General features: G+C 40.9%; 2 protein-coding genes across 3 annotated transcripts in view; one reads left to right on the top strand and one right to left on the bottom strand.

The window, feature by feature from the left end:
* Nucleotides 1-1,393: 1,393 nt before the first annotated feature.
* Nucleotides 1,394-2,796, top strand: cebpd (CCAAT enhancer binding protein delta). Its single transcript, XM_032530424.1, has one exon. The coding sequence runs from the start codon at nucleotides 1,608-1,610 to the stop codon at nucleotides 2,481-2,483; it is 876 nt and encodes a 291-aa protein (XP_032386315.1). The 5' UTR covers nucleotides 1,394-1,607; the 3' UTR covers nucleotides 2,484-2,796.
* spidr (scaffold protein involved in DNA repair) overlaps nucleotides 2,439-16,436 on the bottom strand; it is a 33,909-nt gene continuing 19,911 nt past the window's right edge. For both annotated transcript variants that reach the window (XM_032530420.1, XM_032530421.1), the window contains exons 11-20: nucleotides 12,202-12,360; nucleotides 9,483-9,570; nucleotides 8,177-8,317; nucleotides 7,994-8,056; nucleotides 7,157-7,355; nucleotides 6,420-6,614; nucleotides 4,864-4,957; nucleotides 4,670-4,781; nucleotides 3,995-4,051; nucleotides 2,439-3,398 (exon numbers count right to left, since the gene is read on the bottom strand). In XM_032530420.1, coding sequence (XP_032386311.1) covers nucleotides 3,261-3,398; nucleotides 3,995-4,051; nucleotides 4,670-4,781; nucleotides 4,864-4,957; nucleotides 6,420-6,614; nucleotides 7,157-7,355; nucleotides 7,994-8,056; nucleotides 8,177-8,317; nucleotides 9,483-9,570; nucleotides 12,202-12,360 — 1,246 coding nt within the window. In that variant the 3' untranslated portion in view covers nucleotides 2,439-3,260. The remainder of the gene's footprint in view (nucleotides 3,399-3,994; nucleotides 4,052-4,669; nucleotides 4,782-4,863; nucleotides 4,958-6,419; nucleotides 6,615-7,156; nucleotides 7,356-7,993; nucleotides 8,057-8,176; nucleotides 8,318-9,482; nucleotides 9,571-12,201; nucleotides 12,361-16,436) is intronic.

Below are 16,436 nucleotides of genomic sequence, written 5' to 3'. Positions count from 1 at the left end.
TGTTATTTTTAATATTGATTATTCTGCCTATTGTTTTTCTCATTCCCTCTTAACTGAAGGGTCAACTGTCCTCATGACGTAGTTATGAATGTGATGCAAGCCTAAAAGAAGTAGGCATGTTGCTTTTGTTTTTTGTGTTTTCCCTCCACAGTAACACTTTTATCATTTCTGACATTTCACCACTTTTGGGACAAATGTTTATGAGCCTGGTGATGGATGACACACTTACACAAACACATCATAAGGACCCTCAAAAATGTTATTGAGGAATAAAGCAATATAAAACAGGTGTTACTAAAATAACTACATCTTAGTTAGACACTGAACTAGAAATAAAGACTATACCGTATTCTTAATACATGTAACAACAGTAATATGCTGTAGCCTACAAGGTTTCTGCACGTAGATGCTTATATTGTCTTGAGGTATGGCATTCACAAAAAACTATTATACGTTTTGGTGGCCTTCCATCCACAGCAAGACTTCTATCGCAAACTTTTTTTTTTTTTAATTTGACCACTTTTAAGACCAGTGGTGGAAAGCAAACATGCCCAAGTACTGAACATCTGGAAGGTTATTCTAGCTGACTTTACGTGAGTATTTTCATTATTTACTATTTTGTACACTCTATATACTTTACTTTTCACATTACAGTAAACTGAACATCAAGTTAAACATGTTAAAAACTTGTGATCAGTTAATTTTTCTGCCATGGGATCACACCAGCACTTACACCAAATTGGGGCAGTAAAGGGCGAGCCCTTCCCCAGTACTTCACCCCTATTTCCGGCACTCTTGCTTGGACCACACCTATCTTCAAACTCAGTCCTCATTTTGATCTCAACTACACACCTGTAAAGTCTTGTGATTGCATCTCGCATGCTTGTGAAGCTATCGCTCAGACCAAATCAGAGTATAACGTAACAATGAGCTTAACATTATGTGTTAATGCATCAGTAATATTAATACATTATAATATAGTGTAACACATTCAGCTTAATGAGTACTTTTGAGTACATGATTTTTATGATAATAATTGTGTTTGTGTATGACTTCTACTTTGTACTTTGAATGTAGGACCTTAAGTGTTTTTTTTTATTTTTACTTAAGTAAATTATCTGAATACTTCCACCGCAGTTTGAGACATTTATAGTGCTTGTGACAAATTAAACTTCATCCCAATCCCCCAGAGCCTTCAGTATGTAAACAACTCTGAACCATTCATACTATCGTAGTAAAAAGTGGGTGGCATGAGCAACACGCCCCTCTCTCCTCAAATAAGAAGTTGACGTTAACGGACACCACGTGACACCCGTTTTCACCTTACTGGCTTGTGAGAGGGCGGTACTTGTGACGTCAGCAGGGAAAACAATACAAAACACTGCGCGAAAGTACAGATGCCTCAGAGAAGTGTGAAGTGCTGTCAGTGACAGGACGCTGACAATCAACACCCAGGGTCAACATCCACAGGTTCTTTTTTTTTTTTTTTTTAAAGGGAGAAAAGTGCGTGCGCAGAGCGAGAGTAAGAGAGCGCTTTAGGGCTGTTGTGCTGTCACATCTGTGGGTTAAATTTTAACGTTTAAATCCTTCCTAAACCACGTGGGTTCATGTGTGACATATATAGCCTGGACTCTCACTGCGTGTCTCCACGATGCAACATGAGTTGGGCGATGGAGCCTGCTAACTTCTACGAGAGCACCAAGTTGGGCGTCCCGCAGCAGGGGGTCTGCAAGCCGGGCAGCAGGAGCGACGGTGCGGGCGAGGACGGCACCATGGTGGAGCTGAGCACCGCCCCCGCCATGTACGACGACGAGAGTGCCATCGACTTCAGCCAGTACATCGAGTCCATGACAGCCGTGCCAAACCTGGAGCTGTGCAACGACGAGCTCTTCCTCGACCTGTTCAACACTGTAAAGCAGGAGAAGGCGGACTTCTACAACATGCAGACCCCCGTGCTGCCCTGCAGCATGCAGCAGCTGTCAGCCACATACGCAGAGAGAAAGGTGGAGAGCGGACTGGAGAAAGGGGCGTTTAGTGCGCCTATCAAGCAAGAGTCCGACTGGAGTGACAGCGACGTGTCCTCGTCCCTGCCTTCCCAAATCGAGAGCTGCGCGCAGACCTCTGTCAGCCTCACCACAGGGCAGCCAACTCCCCCCACCACCCCGGAGCCTGTGTCCAATGTCAGCTCGGCCAAATCCTCCCCGCGGAAGATCGGGAGAGAGAAGGGGAAGAAGGTGGACAAGTACAGCACGGAGTACCGACAGAGGCGAGAGAGGAATAACGTTGCAGTGAGGAAAAGCAGGGACAAAGCTAAGAGGCGCAACTTAGATATGCAGCAGAAGCTGCTTGAACTGAGCTCTGAAAACGACAGGCTTCATAAAACGATCGAGCAGCTAACCAGAGAGCTCTCCGGGCTCAGAGATTTTTTCAAGCAGATGCCCAACTCTTCCTTTGCGGGCTCCACGAGTGCAGAGAGACGGTGACACTCATTTTATGAACTGAGCTTTTAGGACACATACCTCAACAGACATTTCGTTTTTACCATCTGTACCAGATGTATATTAAGCTTACCATAATGGCACTGGAAAATATGTTGTTGCCATATTTGTGGGATTTCTCTCTGTAATTAAATTATTTTACCACTGCATTTACATGTTATACCTGATATGGTAGACCTTTTTTATAATTCCAAACTTTGTGTAAGAGCCAGAGCATGATCTTTTATATAGTTTGTATGACACCTTGAAAACATTGTTCATGGAATCTATAATAAAATTGCTGAAAAAGGAGCAGAAATATCCTGGTCTGTGAGTAGTCTTTGCATATAATATATGTTGAGAGAGCAGCTGGAGTGTGTTCTCAAAAGAAGTGAGTGGAACAGGAAATGGAAAGTAAAGTCAGCAAAAACTAATTTTATTGACTGTCAGTAATCTTAAAGAAGTAGAAGAGTTGAAAATGTTTTTAGACCACTTTATGTACAAAAGTCCCTGTTTATAAACCACGTGGGCTGCTTTGACAGATTGCATGCCACTGGTCTACCCTTGGGCCGTCAACTCCTGGTCCACAGGATCACATATCATTAACACAAACAAGACCTTGTCTTCTTACAGCCTGTTCACTTCAGCACAGCCTCAAGCTGTCAGGGAGGCCTTGACGTGGGGGGGTGGGGGGATGAGGCGTGCTGAACTGGCTCAGACCAAGGCCTAGTGTGCAGTTCCTTAGAGCCAAATGAAGCCTGTGGATTGATTTCATTAGCTAGCCTACTTGCTCTGACAGCCTCTGAGGCAGATTTCTTCCAGGCCGATCCAGAGGGCAGGTTTCCTGGTGACGACTCGGACGTAAGCAGCGAGGGGGCCCACCTCTTTTCCCAACACATTCTCCACATTGTAACCTGGGAACTAAAACACTTTTTTAATACTTGTTCAGACCATTTTAGGCTGACCACAAATCTTTTTGTAACCATAAAACATTCTCCACTACCTGCACATGAAAAAAAATAAATATTTATAGTTCTTATATCTGCTGATGTTGCAAGAATATTGCAGTGCACTTCAGGCCCTGACCTTTGTGCTCTTCAGTGGTCATATCAGCAGTATTTCTGTTGATCTAAGGATTTATTCTACACCCAGATTTCCCCTGGTAAAGAGCATGAACGTAATGCAAATAATACTGTATTAGGAATAGCTCCACCACCAGCAGGTTATAAAGTAAATTAATTACAATATTCCCAGTGTAAAAACTGCATGCAAACTTAAAAAAAGATAATCACTTTATACAGGAGGTGGGTGAAAGATTACATCTCTATTTTGGCGGCAAATTACATTAACTGTGTCAGTGCACAACATGACTCAGCGATTTTTCTTGTTCAATACAGAACAGGCTTTATCACCCCAACATGAACTTATGACCATGCTTTCAGGACATATTTACAGAAGATCAATGCACCAAGCAGTTCAGTCCAGGGTTATGTTACAGTTTGTACAAGCACACCTACCTCGGTACCTTCCAGCGCTGCAGTGTTTATGATGGACATGATCGTCTTCTGCTGCAGCTGCCAGGAGAAAGTGAAGCCATTAACGTCTTTTTTATTATTGCTTTAATGTTGTAAATGAAGGAAACAAGGAGCTGAATATTGGTTGGCTGATAAGAAGAACGCTGATCATTTTATCAGTTTGGCTTAGTTTCTGATTACAAAGTCACAGCAGGTTTTACATAATAAAAATGCTTTGTCATGCAGATGTACATACAGTGAAGAATTTTATTTGCTCAAGTGTGCAGGGATGTCAGTGGGAGGATACAATGTTTGTCCAAAGGTTTGAACCCAGCCTGCCCACTCTGATCACTACACCGCCCTCCCACCCTGCTGCTCTTTGTACCGTTCTGATATTAAATTTGTTTGATATTTATTTGCCTTCTTGCCAAGAAAAAATATGAGAAGATCATGCCACTTTCATATCTGGGAGGGGTATTGAGCTTCTTATCTAACTCGGAAAGAAAGTGAATAAGCACTTTTTTTCAAAATGTTGAACTATTCCTTTAAATACATGTGAGCAACACTGTGTGAAATAATTCTTAATTCTTTTAACGACTGAAGCCTGATTCATCATACAGTGGACATCAAAATATTGGTATTGAAATGCATACTTAAACCCAGTAACACTGTTCTCACCTTAACCTTCAAAGTGCAATTACTTAATGAAGAACTAAGGAGTACTTCCAGTTGAATCCTTGTGTCTGGCTTGTCCACCACCGACTTACAAGAAACACAGCGGAAGTTCTGACTGCGCAAAGGAAACAAAATAACGTTACGATTTGCCATGATTTGTGTTTGCAGGAACATAAAACAATTTCGATTAAACTTACGGTCTTTCAGGTAACATCTCTAAGTTGTCACTTCCACAGTGGTTGCAGGCAGGCCAGGAATAAGACGTGTTCTCATCCACACCAACTATCATCCCTGCAATGAAAGTGTTAAAATGTAATTAACACCCAAAATCCAATCCATGCACAGTGCACTTTTCTAGAGATGCAACGCTTAATCGATTAGTTGTCAACTTTTAAATTAATCGCCAACTATTTTGATAACCGATTAATCTGTTTTTGAGTCAGAGAAATTCTTTGATTCCAGCTTTTTAAATGTACATATTTTCTAGTTTCTTCTCTCCTCTTTGACAATAAACTGAAAATCTGTGAGTTGTGGACAAAACAAGATCTTGGGCGTTTTGGAAACACCGATCCACATTTTTCACCATTTCAGACATTTTAGAGACCAAACAACTAATCGAGAAACTAATAAACAGATTATTCAACTATGAAAATAATCATTAGTTGCAGCCCTACACCTTTCATCTTAGCTTGACTTTACTTTTATTAACTTATTTTTATAATCAGTTTTTATTTAAATTTCAAATTATTTTCATTTGGCGGATGACAAAATGAAAAGAATGAACACCTAGAAGAAACATTGATAAATGATCTACGCATAGGTTTCAAAGTGTGTGTATGTTTGTGACAGGGTGTAAGAGATAAACGCATCCCTTTCATTTTTATCTGAGATTGTGGTGATAAACTCAGCAGAGCGCTCTCTGCCTAAACACCATGTCACTTAACAACCAGAGCTGCTGCCTCACAAACACAGAGCCTCAAGTAAGATACTGCATTTGACGCTGATAAATCGCTCTTGTACATTCCGGTCTGAGCCTTTTTCCACTGGTAATTTCCAGAAGATAGCATTTGTGCATGAGTGCTAAAGATAATACTTTTCTTTTTTTTTCTTTTTTTTAGCCACCTGACCAAACATGTACTGCCAGAGGGGCCAAAACCAAGAGGGTTCACAGTTTGATCTTTGCCCTCAACTGTGACATCAAACCGACAGATGCAGATTATTATCTGATTTAGGCTGCTTTTCTTTCTGCACCACATCACCATAATTGTACAGAGTCTATGAAAGCAAAGCAATATGTCACAACAAGTACTTTTAATTGATACTCTAAGAAAACAAGGTTGATAAAAAAAGCAAGGCAGTTCTTCTGTATTTGAATTTAGCTGCAAAAAAATCAAAAAGAAACAATCTGTAACTTATTTTCACAACATTATTGCACCCTCTGTAATTGAAAGTCTTATGGGGAGCAGACATGTTAATTTCTCTGAAAAATGGCATGTATATTGACATGAATTCAACAAAATGTCATGTGTTTTCATTTCCTAAAGTCCCAAACAGTGACCGCCTGAGGACACTGAATAACAAACAGCAGAAAGTGATGCCACATAAAGGCCTCTTGCTGAGCTGTAAATCATGAAAAAACAAGTGGTTTTCTTCCCCTGAGAAAACAACACATCAGGCATGTTCTGCAGGAACCACTTGCAAAGAGGCGAGTTACATGAAAACCCCAGGACTCAGTGAAAAAGGAGAAACTGACCTGAGAGAGAGCAGATGGAATTGGGTGTGATCTCAGGACTCAGGGAATCCAGTCTCACAGGTTGGGGCAGGGTCTTTGCCTGAGGCTCAGACAGTGGCTGTGTAAGAGACTCTGCTCTGGCTGAGGACTTGAGATCGCTCTCAGGCTCCACAGAGCACATCTCAACAACTGACTGCTCCACACACAGAAGAACACCTAGATTTTGAAATTGAACTATTATTACAAGGGAAATATGCATCAAAGGAGAGTACGGATTGTGTTCATGCCTAAACCAGCAGACTGGTTAGGGTGCAAAGGTGGAAGAAGTCCCCCTCGAACCCAATTTTAACCCCCCCCCCCCCCCCCCCCACGTATGCAGTAGTACTCCCAAAGACCTGTAAACAGACTTTCTTTAAAGTGAGTCTATACGTTGTTTTTTCAGGAAAATCCTACTCATTGTGCCTTCAAGTAGAATTTTAAATGCATTGTTGCAAATGTTACACTTTTGTATTAAGTATTTCTTCCACCACCGGAAATAGCTAGTAACTACAGCTGTCAGATAAAGGTAGGGGAGTAAAAAGTATATTTTCCTCTGAAATTTATTAAAGTAGAAGTACATGGAAATACTAATATAAAGTACCTCAGAGGTATATTGACTTTTCACCACTCTTAGGGTGACATGTGCACACAGTCCTGTAAGATAAAACACCCCACGACATATTAGTTGGATGGCATGTCAGGTCCCAATAAAGCTCTACCATGTTCTCTGATGGCATCTCTGAATGAAATGTGGCAGGCAGCGGGGGAATTTAGTGCTTCGAGGACAGAGGAAATGAGCACACAGGAAGTGCTCACGCAAAGGGCCACCGTTCGCCTGCATGGCCTCTCAAGCTGCTCCTCCTGAAGACTGGGGTCTGTCAGCACCAACCAAACCTCACCCTGTCCTACATCACTGCTCTGAAAAAGACAGACAAAGGCAGAGAAGAACAGACAGAGAATTATTCAGAAACACAATGACCTAGAAAAAAAGCGTAAATGGAAACATTACATAAGAAAAGCTTACAAAGCACAAACTAGATACAAATTGTCATTTCTGTCCAAAAACCACCTGAAGACAGCTTTGACAAGATAATTTATTCAACAAGCTACACAATGCTGGTAGAACAACATAAAAAAGTCTATCTGTGTTCCAGTGGTGTGAGTCAAAGTCCTCAACTCTGTTCTGAGCTGCTATCTCATCTTGGTCAAAGTGTAAAGGTTTCAACAATCAATGGACACACACACGGATACGGACACAAACACGGACACAAACACGGACACACACACACACACACACACACACACACACACACACACACACACACACACACACACCACACACACACACAACACACACACACACACACACACACACACACACACACAACACACACACACAACACACACTCCTCTCTACGTCAAAACGCAATCTTATCAGTTTGTTGATTCAAATGATCTCAAAGGATGACTGAGGAGCTCTAGAAGACAGTGTTAATCATCTTCTTTGGACGTCAAATTCAATCAGTATTTTTTCAGGAAGAAGAACAAAAAAGTACCTGGATAATTCTCGTGTATAGAACCGTGGCAACAAAACTGAGGCAACAGGTTTTACGCTCACTCTGAAATAAAAAACAAAGCAGACATAAAGACAAGTTTGAGATCGAGCTGATTGAGATAAGATATCACAATCTGCAACAGTTTAAAAAAAATGGTCTGTATGCGTGTGAGAAACCGCTCACCTGCAGTATGTCTCGCAAGTTTTGTTTTTTGGGAGGAAGGTAAAGCGGGGAAACGATCCGCTCCTCAGTGGGTTCAACTGAGCTCTCCTGACCAGACAGCAGGTAGCAGAAACTCGGAGCTGGACCTGCAGGTTTACCGTCCTATAAAACACAAGACATATGAAAAGCATCACCATGTTTAAGAAAATATATTGAATCCAATTGTCTTCTAAATTTTTTTGAAATCTTTAAAAACATGACATTCTTTTTTACATCGGCTCTAAGAGCTCAATGCACTGCAACTAAATACATTTTTCTGATTTGGTTTGTGTTTTCTGTATTGCAGCACATTTTCTTATGCTGACTATGTGTGGTAAATTTGTCAATTTGCCCATGTTTTATTTCTTTGCACGTGTTGGCAAATGGGTGAAAACGTTTCCTTAATGTGATTGTCTTATGTCACTTTTCTTCGTTGTGTAAGGCTCTTAGGGCCTCTCTCTCTCGATGTGTGCAGCAATGTAAATTTCTGTTTTACTGCAAAAAACTTCAACAATTATTTCATTATTTTAAGGGCCCATATTTTAAAAAGTGAGATTTCTGTGTCTTTTTTTTATTCTACAGCAGGTTGTAATGCTAGATAAATACTGTGAAAGTATCAAAACGCTCAATAGATAAACGCACACAGCCTGTATTTCAACGTGCCGTCAAGATTTCCGTACAGTTGTGATGTCACAACTATAGTATTTATAGTATAGAAAGTGCCGGTACAGTCATTCCCCGGCTGAAATGACGGTGCAGAGACAAAGACAGTGCCGGATCCAGAAATGCAGACTGTGCTTTTTTTGAGAGGGCGGCTTAAAGAAACATGCACTAAAATATAGCGTTTCAGGCAGAGGAATACGGGTATATTCAAACAGACAGTATGAGAAAAAATGCGTATTTGAACATCAAATCATGTAAACATGTTCTAGCAGAAACTCAAAATACATGTATGAACCTGAACATAATATGGGACCTTTAGGTCAAATATTTGGGTGGAAATTCCAGCTTCTAAATTGTGATGATTTTCTTTTCTTTGTCTTGTTAGATAGTAAACTGAACAGCTTCAGGGTCTGGGGTTTTGGTTGGACAAAAGAAGCAATTTGTCAACATTACCTTGGGATTCAGCAAATTGTGATGGGCATTTTATGGACCAAACTTTTACTCAATCAGGAAAATAGTTAGCATTGGTTGCAGCCTCAATTCCCATTATAAAAATGAGAATACATTCCCAAACCAAGCCTTCGCTTTGTGAGGGTGCATGACTCCTGCTTTGGTAAGAACTTACACTGGACATACTAGGAGTGTTTCCATGATCTTTAAGAGGCATCACTGGGGGCCACAGACTGTCTATCAAGCTGAAAAGCCTGGTGCTCCTAAAAGTGAAAAAAGGAGAAAAAAAAAAGATTAAGGAGGGGGGGGGGGTGGCACTGAAAAGGGGGGAGGAGGAGAAACTACTGAATAAAAGGAAGACAGAGAGCTTTCACAGCCAGTTTCACTTCCACTGAAACACAAATCTCTTAAGACAGTTTGTTTTAAAGAATTGGCAGCAGAGAGCATGCTTGGGCTGGCAGAGAATATAAACACAAAAACTGTTTTTACAAGCAGGTTTTGAGATACTGAAGGGTGGGAAAAGAGTTCACACCCCTATGTTAATCCCAATATTATTGTGATGCAAAACTAAGGTTTAGATATACAATTACAAGTGATTTTAACGGCCACATTTAAAATGCTCGATTGATGACGTTTGTCTTCTTTAACCACATTCTTAATCTCAGTAATGACAGATTTAAATTAGATCACACTCAATGCGCTTATTTGATGTTTCATTTACGTCAAATACTGGAAAGGTTAAAAAATTAAAAAGGGAAAAACATCAAGTAGCAACTCCCAACAGGACATGTCAATCTCTTGATTCATTGTCTCTTTTCTCAGAAGTGAATGCTGAGTTCATGGTGGCTGGTCAATGTTACTTATTCATCCATATGTGTGTGTGTGTGTGTGCAGTCATATCAGCCAGCAGTTAATAACCCGTTAGTCAGCCTGTAATCACAGGGTTTCTTTGTGTGAAACTGGTTCTGCAGCCCATTCAAGTCATGTGGGGCCAGCAGGAGGATGAGTAAAGAAAAACTAACAGGACACATTCAACTCACTTTGATTTGGATACTAAGCAAACGTTAAAGTACCTTTTTTAACTTTCCTTTGAGAATAGCTTCCATACATAAAGACGTACTACACTCAAGGGTGCCGAGGGGCCTATGATTGTTTAGAAGCCACACACCCCTCAAAGACTAAGATTTTTAATGAAATAGTTAGACTTGGGAACTATTTTGGAATTACGCTTATTCACTTATTTTGCAGAGAATTAGATGAGATGATTGATACCACCCTCAGACAGGAAGAGTGGTGTCAGCTCTCTGCAAAGAAGCGTATTCCCCAAAATGTCAAAATATTCCTTTAAAAAAGGTACAGCTAATTATGATATGCTTGGAAGACATATATTTACTTGTTCTGGGGGGGAAGAATAAATGACTGATTTATCCCAACAAGGCCCACGTGCTTGTTTCACTTGAGCTAGCAAGATGGCCCATGTGCGAGCAGTGTAGATAGCCTGTCCGTCACAGCTGGACCAAAGAAAACCTCCAGAGACATTATTGGCTGCGGTGGCATTAAAAACACCGAGGATGTAAACATACACCCGGCCAGTCTCTAAATGTTCCCATGTCAGTTCTTCTATTTGCTTCTAATCTGGGATCCTCACTATGGAAACTCACAAGGGACACAGAGTGTGCACCTCGGTATCACTTTACATGTAAACAGTTGCACTGCCGACAGGACAGCATAATCAGGTTCATATGAGCTGCAAATTTGCTGTGGTTTAAAATACTTAGACACTTAAAGAAGAATTCTGGTCGATTTCAACTCGTAGCTCTATTTTTTGTAAATGTGGAGTGCTGTCAGTAGAGAGAAATTTGAAACCAATCGGTGCTGCCTACACCGAGTTATCCTCCTGCTAGAGTTAGCACCCAACGGGCTTAAACAGGGCAAGTTTTAAATGTGTTTTTAGCCTCTAAACATGTTCAAAATGTCATTAAAAGTGAGTGCCAACCCATGTGAAGTGATTCCTTCAGAGGGAACACATTGAATCTAACTTAAGTAGGTGACCAAAAGGCATAAAAGTTTGTTGCTGTTGTTGTTGTTTTCCGGTGAAGTCCACTCTAGTCGATTGTCAAACTTATACTTATACAATCCAATATTCCAAAATGTATATTTTTCACAATTTTTTATTTTTTTTTGCTGTTTTTATGTTCTTAGTAATGACTATGTAGAAACAGGCTGTAACCTGACACCACAGTGGAGCCAGGAGAGCCGGCTCCAGCAGGTCAAACGTTCTAGAGCTCCTGAGCATGCGCAGAGGTAACCAAACAACAGTAGGCTCTTGAACTTCTTGAATCTTTGTTTTTGTAGAAAAAATAAATTTTGAAATATTGGATTGTATGAGTTTGACAATTGACTAGTGTGGACTTCACCGGAAATAAACAGAGGTATGGATTAACACAACTTTTATGCCTTTCTGTCACATCTACTACAGTCAGATTCGCTGTGTTCCCTCAGAAAGAATCACTTCACATGGGTTGGCGCTTGTAATGACATTTTGAACATGTTTAGAGGCTAAAAACACGGTTAAAAACTTGCCCTGTTTAAGCCTGTTGGGTGCTAACTCTAGCAGGAGGATAACACGGTGTAGGCAACACCGATTCTTTTTTTGTTTTTCTTGCTACTGACAGCACTCCAAATTTCCAAACAACAGAGAATGTTGAAATCGACTGGAATTCTCCTTTAAGCAAATTTGTGACGGTTTAGCTTGAGGTTTGGTGCCAGGGTTGTTGTTGCAGAAATCCATATCATTGGTATTGAAGATTGGTAGAAGTTTACCAAGGGCTCAAGCTGAAATTCGGGTAAAAGCTACCCGGGCTTGGAGCAACGGAACAGTGTGAGGGTCTCACCTTTCTCGAGTGACCCGCTGCACCACTTTAATGCCTCTCAGCAAGCAGGTCCTCCCCTGCCACGTGCGGCAGTACTGCTGGAGGTCGTCCTTGTGGGGCAGGAGGTCAAGCTGGACCACGCTGAACATCCCATAACTATCCTGGACAAGCACACAGAGCCTGGGCGACAACATCAAAAGAAGACACAATCAGACTGGTTTGATACACTGATTTTAATCCTTACTAATACTTCTTAATTGTGTTAAAAGTTTCCTGATTTATTTATATACTTGAGGATTGTTATTTCATTGAAAGTTGTCCCTTTTAACGTTTTAGCCAAAACAAACCTCCTGAAAGTTCTCCAAAGTATTGAAAATTTAAACATCGAGAGTATCATAGCAACTAACCAAATTCAGCTAGAACAAACTTGTAAGTGGAACATGAGCTGAGATTTTGAGTTTGGTGACATAATTCATCATTTTTACTTTGCAGGAATTTGCAGTACTTTGTGTGCAAAGTACATTTCTGTTTCCTTTGGCTGTTCCTTTGTCCTGGCTGCACCTGTATGCTACTGGGGTTGGAATGAATGAATGATTTCATTAATAAATAAATAATAAGTTAATGGCTCAATTACAAGTATTTGCATTGGAAATACTATTGTAATCAGATTTTCCAATTAGATTTTTTAAAGCAGATTATTTGATCCTTCTTTGTTTGTTATTTTTCTATAAAACACTACTGTTCCCAATAACACGCTTACAATACACAGTTAAGTTTTAGTACTGACATTTGGAAGTGTAATGCAGGTGACTGGTTTGACAGGCTGCTGCTTCTGACAGAAAAGACCTTTGGTCCACAGAGTTGTGAGGCAGTGAGCTGCTGTGTATCAAGCCCAGACACAGCCCTGTACCAGCCCTGAGAGTAAACAGTAGAGTTCATATCCCCTGGTTAGACGAGCAACGGCCGGGGGAAGAAGAAGAGGAGGAGGAGGAGGAAGAAGACGAAAACAAGATAGAGGGAGGACTGTCAGCGTGCCCACCGTGCATGTGTATGCATGCAAACATCACAGACTTTGGGAGAGTTTTGAGAATGTTTTTAACCTCCTGATTAGGCCTATAAATGTATTCTGTTGGTAAACATGGGGTCTGTCTGGGTGTTTTTAGAGACCTGGAAATAGATATCTCAATAACATTCCTGACATGACTTCTGGTGGTGTAGGCCGATGTTTTCTCTAAGATTATTCTCAGTTGTTTGCTTTATTCAAAATCCAAAACCAGACCTATAGTACATGCTGTTAAAACAACAAGGAATGCTGAACATATGAATTATGTTTTCTGTAGGTTTTATGCTTATGGCACTGTACACACAAGTGCATAAGTAAAGTACAGAACACAATCTGCCCGACAAGAAAATTCCTGAACACTTTTACATTCTTTCAAAACACAAAATGTCTACTGCAAAATAGGCTACTGACATATGATGAACCCTGTCATATAAAAATGTAACCAATAGGCTAGAATTAATATTAACTTTCAATATTAATTGATTTGTGTTTTAATTCACTGTATAGTCTATAAAACATCAAAATAAGTTAAAAAATGTTAATCTGCATAAATGTTTTCAAATTGCTTGCAAATTGTTTATTGTTCATTAAAAGGATCCCCATAAGCTACTTCTTGGGGTCCACATGGGCACACAATACATACCCATTACATCACAGAAATTCCATTCCATTTTAATATTTACAGCAGCAGGATGGTATTTGTTGGATTGACTCAAAATGATCGACAGTGAGCATGTTCATCTTAACGACAACCCAGTTCAACAGTGTGGCTCATTGATGTGTTTGTAATCATTTTTGGACAACAAAGGATGAATGTTTAGAATGATTGGTGTAGGGAGGAAAAAGATCTTCAATAAATCAATCAATAAATAAATAAAGTGCACGTTACATACTGTGTTCTGTACTTAATCATTATGAGTGAAACCAGGAGTTTATATCAATTACTCGTTTTATAAAATTGTATCAGGCTAAAGCCATTAATAAATCAATTTGACTACAAAGTGAATACAGCTGCTAGAGTCCCATTTGGTGGGAATACACACACAACACACCAAACACACACACACACACACACACACACACACAAAACACACACCACACACACACACACCACACACCACCACACAACACACACACCACACACACCACACACACACAACACACACCACACACACACAACACACACACACACACACCACACACACACACACACACACACACACACACACACCAAAGTAAAGAGAAATGAGTGGCCATCATTACTTTAAGAATGACAGTCAGTCAGTCCGGAAAATTGCAAAAACTTTGAATGTGTCCCCAAGTGTAGTCGCAAAATCCATCAAGCGCTACTACAAAACTGGCTCACCTGAGGACCGCCCCAGGAAAGGAAGACCAAGAGTCACCTATGCTGCTGAGGATAAGTTCATCAGAGTTATCAACCTCAGAAATCGCAAGTTAACAGCAGCTCAGATTAGAGACCAGAAGAATACCATGCAGAGTTGTAGCAGCAGACACATCTCTAGAACAACTGTTAAGAGGAGACTGCGTGAATCAGGCCTTCATGGTCAAATAGCAGCTAGGAAACCACTGCTAAGGAGAGGCAACAAGCCGAAGACATTTGTTTGGGCCAGGAAAAACAAGGAATGGACATTAGACCAGTGAAAATCTGTGCTTTGGTCTGATGAGTCCAAGTTTGAGATCTTTGGTTCCAACCGCCATATCTTTGTGCGACGCAGAAAAGGTGACCGGATGGATTCTACATGCCTGGTTCCCACCGTGAAGCATGGAGGAGGAAGTGTGATGGAGTGTGGGTGCTTTGCTGGTGACACTGTTGGGGATTTATTCAAAATTGAAGGCATACTGAACGAGCATGGCTACCACAGCATCTTGCAGCGACATGCCATCCCATCCGGTTTGCGTTTAGTTGGACCATCATTTATTTTTCAACAGGACAATGACCCCAAACTCATCTCCAGGCTGTGTAAGGGCTATTTGACCAAGAAGGAGAGTGATGGAGTGCTGCGTCTCCACAGTCACCGGACCTGAACCCAATCAAGATAGTTTGGGGAGAGCTGGACCGCAGAGTGAAGTGCTAAGCATCTCTGGGAATTCTGTTTTGTACTGTTGGGAAACCATTTCAGGTGACTACCTCTTGAAGCTCATCAAGAGAATGCCAAGAGTGTGCAAAGCAGTAATCAGAGCAAAGGGTGGCTACTTTGAAGATACTAGAATGTAAGACATGTTTTTAGTTATTTCACACTTTTTTTTTAAGTACATAATTCTATATGTGTTCATTCATAGTTTTGATGCCTTCAGTGAGAATCTACAATGTAAATAGTCATGAAATTAAAAGGAAATGCATTGAAATGAGAAGGTGTGTTCAAACCTTTGGCCTGTACTGTGTATACATTCATACATACATACATACATACACACATAACACACACACACACACACACACACACACACAACACACACACACACACACACACACACCACACCACACACACACAACACCACACACACTTTCATTTTTAGTGCGGTTTGTCTTAACTTCCAATCAACTTCATATTAGAACTGAAAGAATCGGGGGATAAGACTTTTGGTGGTACCAGCATAAACAGCACCCCCCCCCCCCCCCCCCCATTCAGTCCCTCATTTTAACCCACTGCCTCAAACAGAGACCACTCACTCCCAAAAAAACTCAGTCACAGGCCGTTTTCAGGAATTTGTTTTTGTGAGCGATCACAAAATTCTCAGCAACTCAGGTTTTCTTCCAGGAACTACGATCCACTGAGTGAGTGAAACACACACACCCGCCCCTTCACCCACACACACTCCTGCGCGCATACGCACACGCACTTAAGAATACAGCAGAGAGGCCTCATTGGTGGGGGGCGAACAGGCGGACATTCCTTCCTATGTGTTGTCCACCAATCATTGCAGGCAGAGTGATCAACATGGTTGTAACAGGATCCTTGCAGCACATTGTGTTCCTTCTCCACAGAGAATAAAAAATAACAACTAGCCCATCCTCACTTCCTGCAACAGTTAATCTTCTTGTTTATTCTATTCTGAATTTACGGGAACTTAACATCTTCTTCAGGCATAAATATACTGGCCTCCCTCCCTTGTGTGTTATAACATCGAGGCTAAACAACAAAAGGATCAAATAAGCATGCTGACCAGGGGA

This window comes from Etheostoma spectabile, chromosome 12 (assembly GCF_008692095.1).
Source record: "Etheostoma spectabile isolate EspeVRDwgs_2016 chromosome 12, UIUC_Espe_1.0, whole genome shotgun sequence".
Taxonomy (NCBI): Eukaryota; Metazoa; Chordata; class Actinopteri; order Perciformes; family Percidae; genus Etheostoma; species Etheostoma spectabile.
Note: the sequence above shows the minus strand (reverse complement) of the source record. Positions and strands in the feature narration are given on the sequence as shown.

What these genes read in the sequence shown, in the direction of transcription:
- cebpd (XM_032530424.1), top strand. Translation starts at nt 1,608, where the DNA reads ATGTGTGACATATATAGCCTGGACTCTCACTGCGTGTCTCCACGATGC.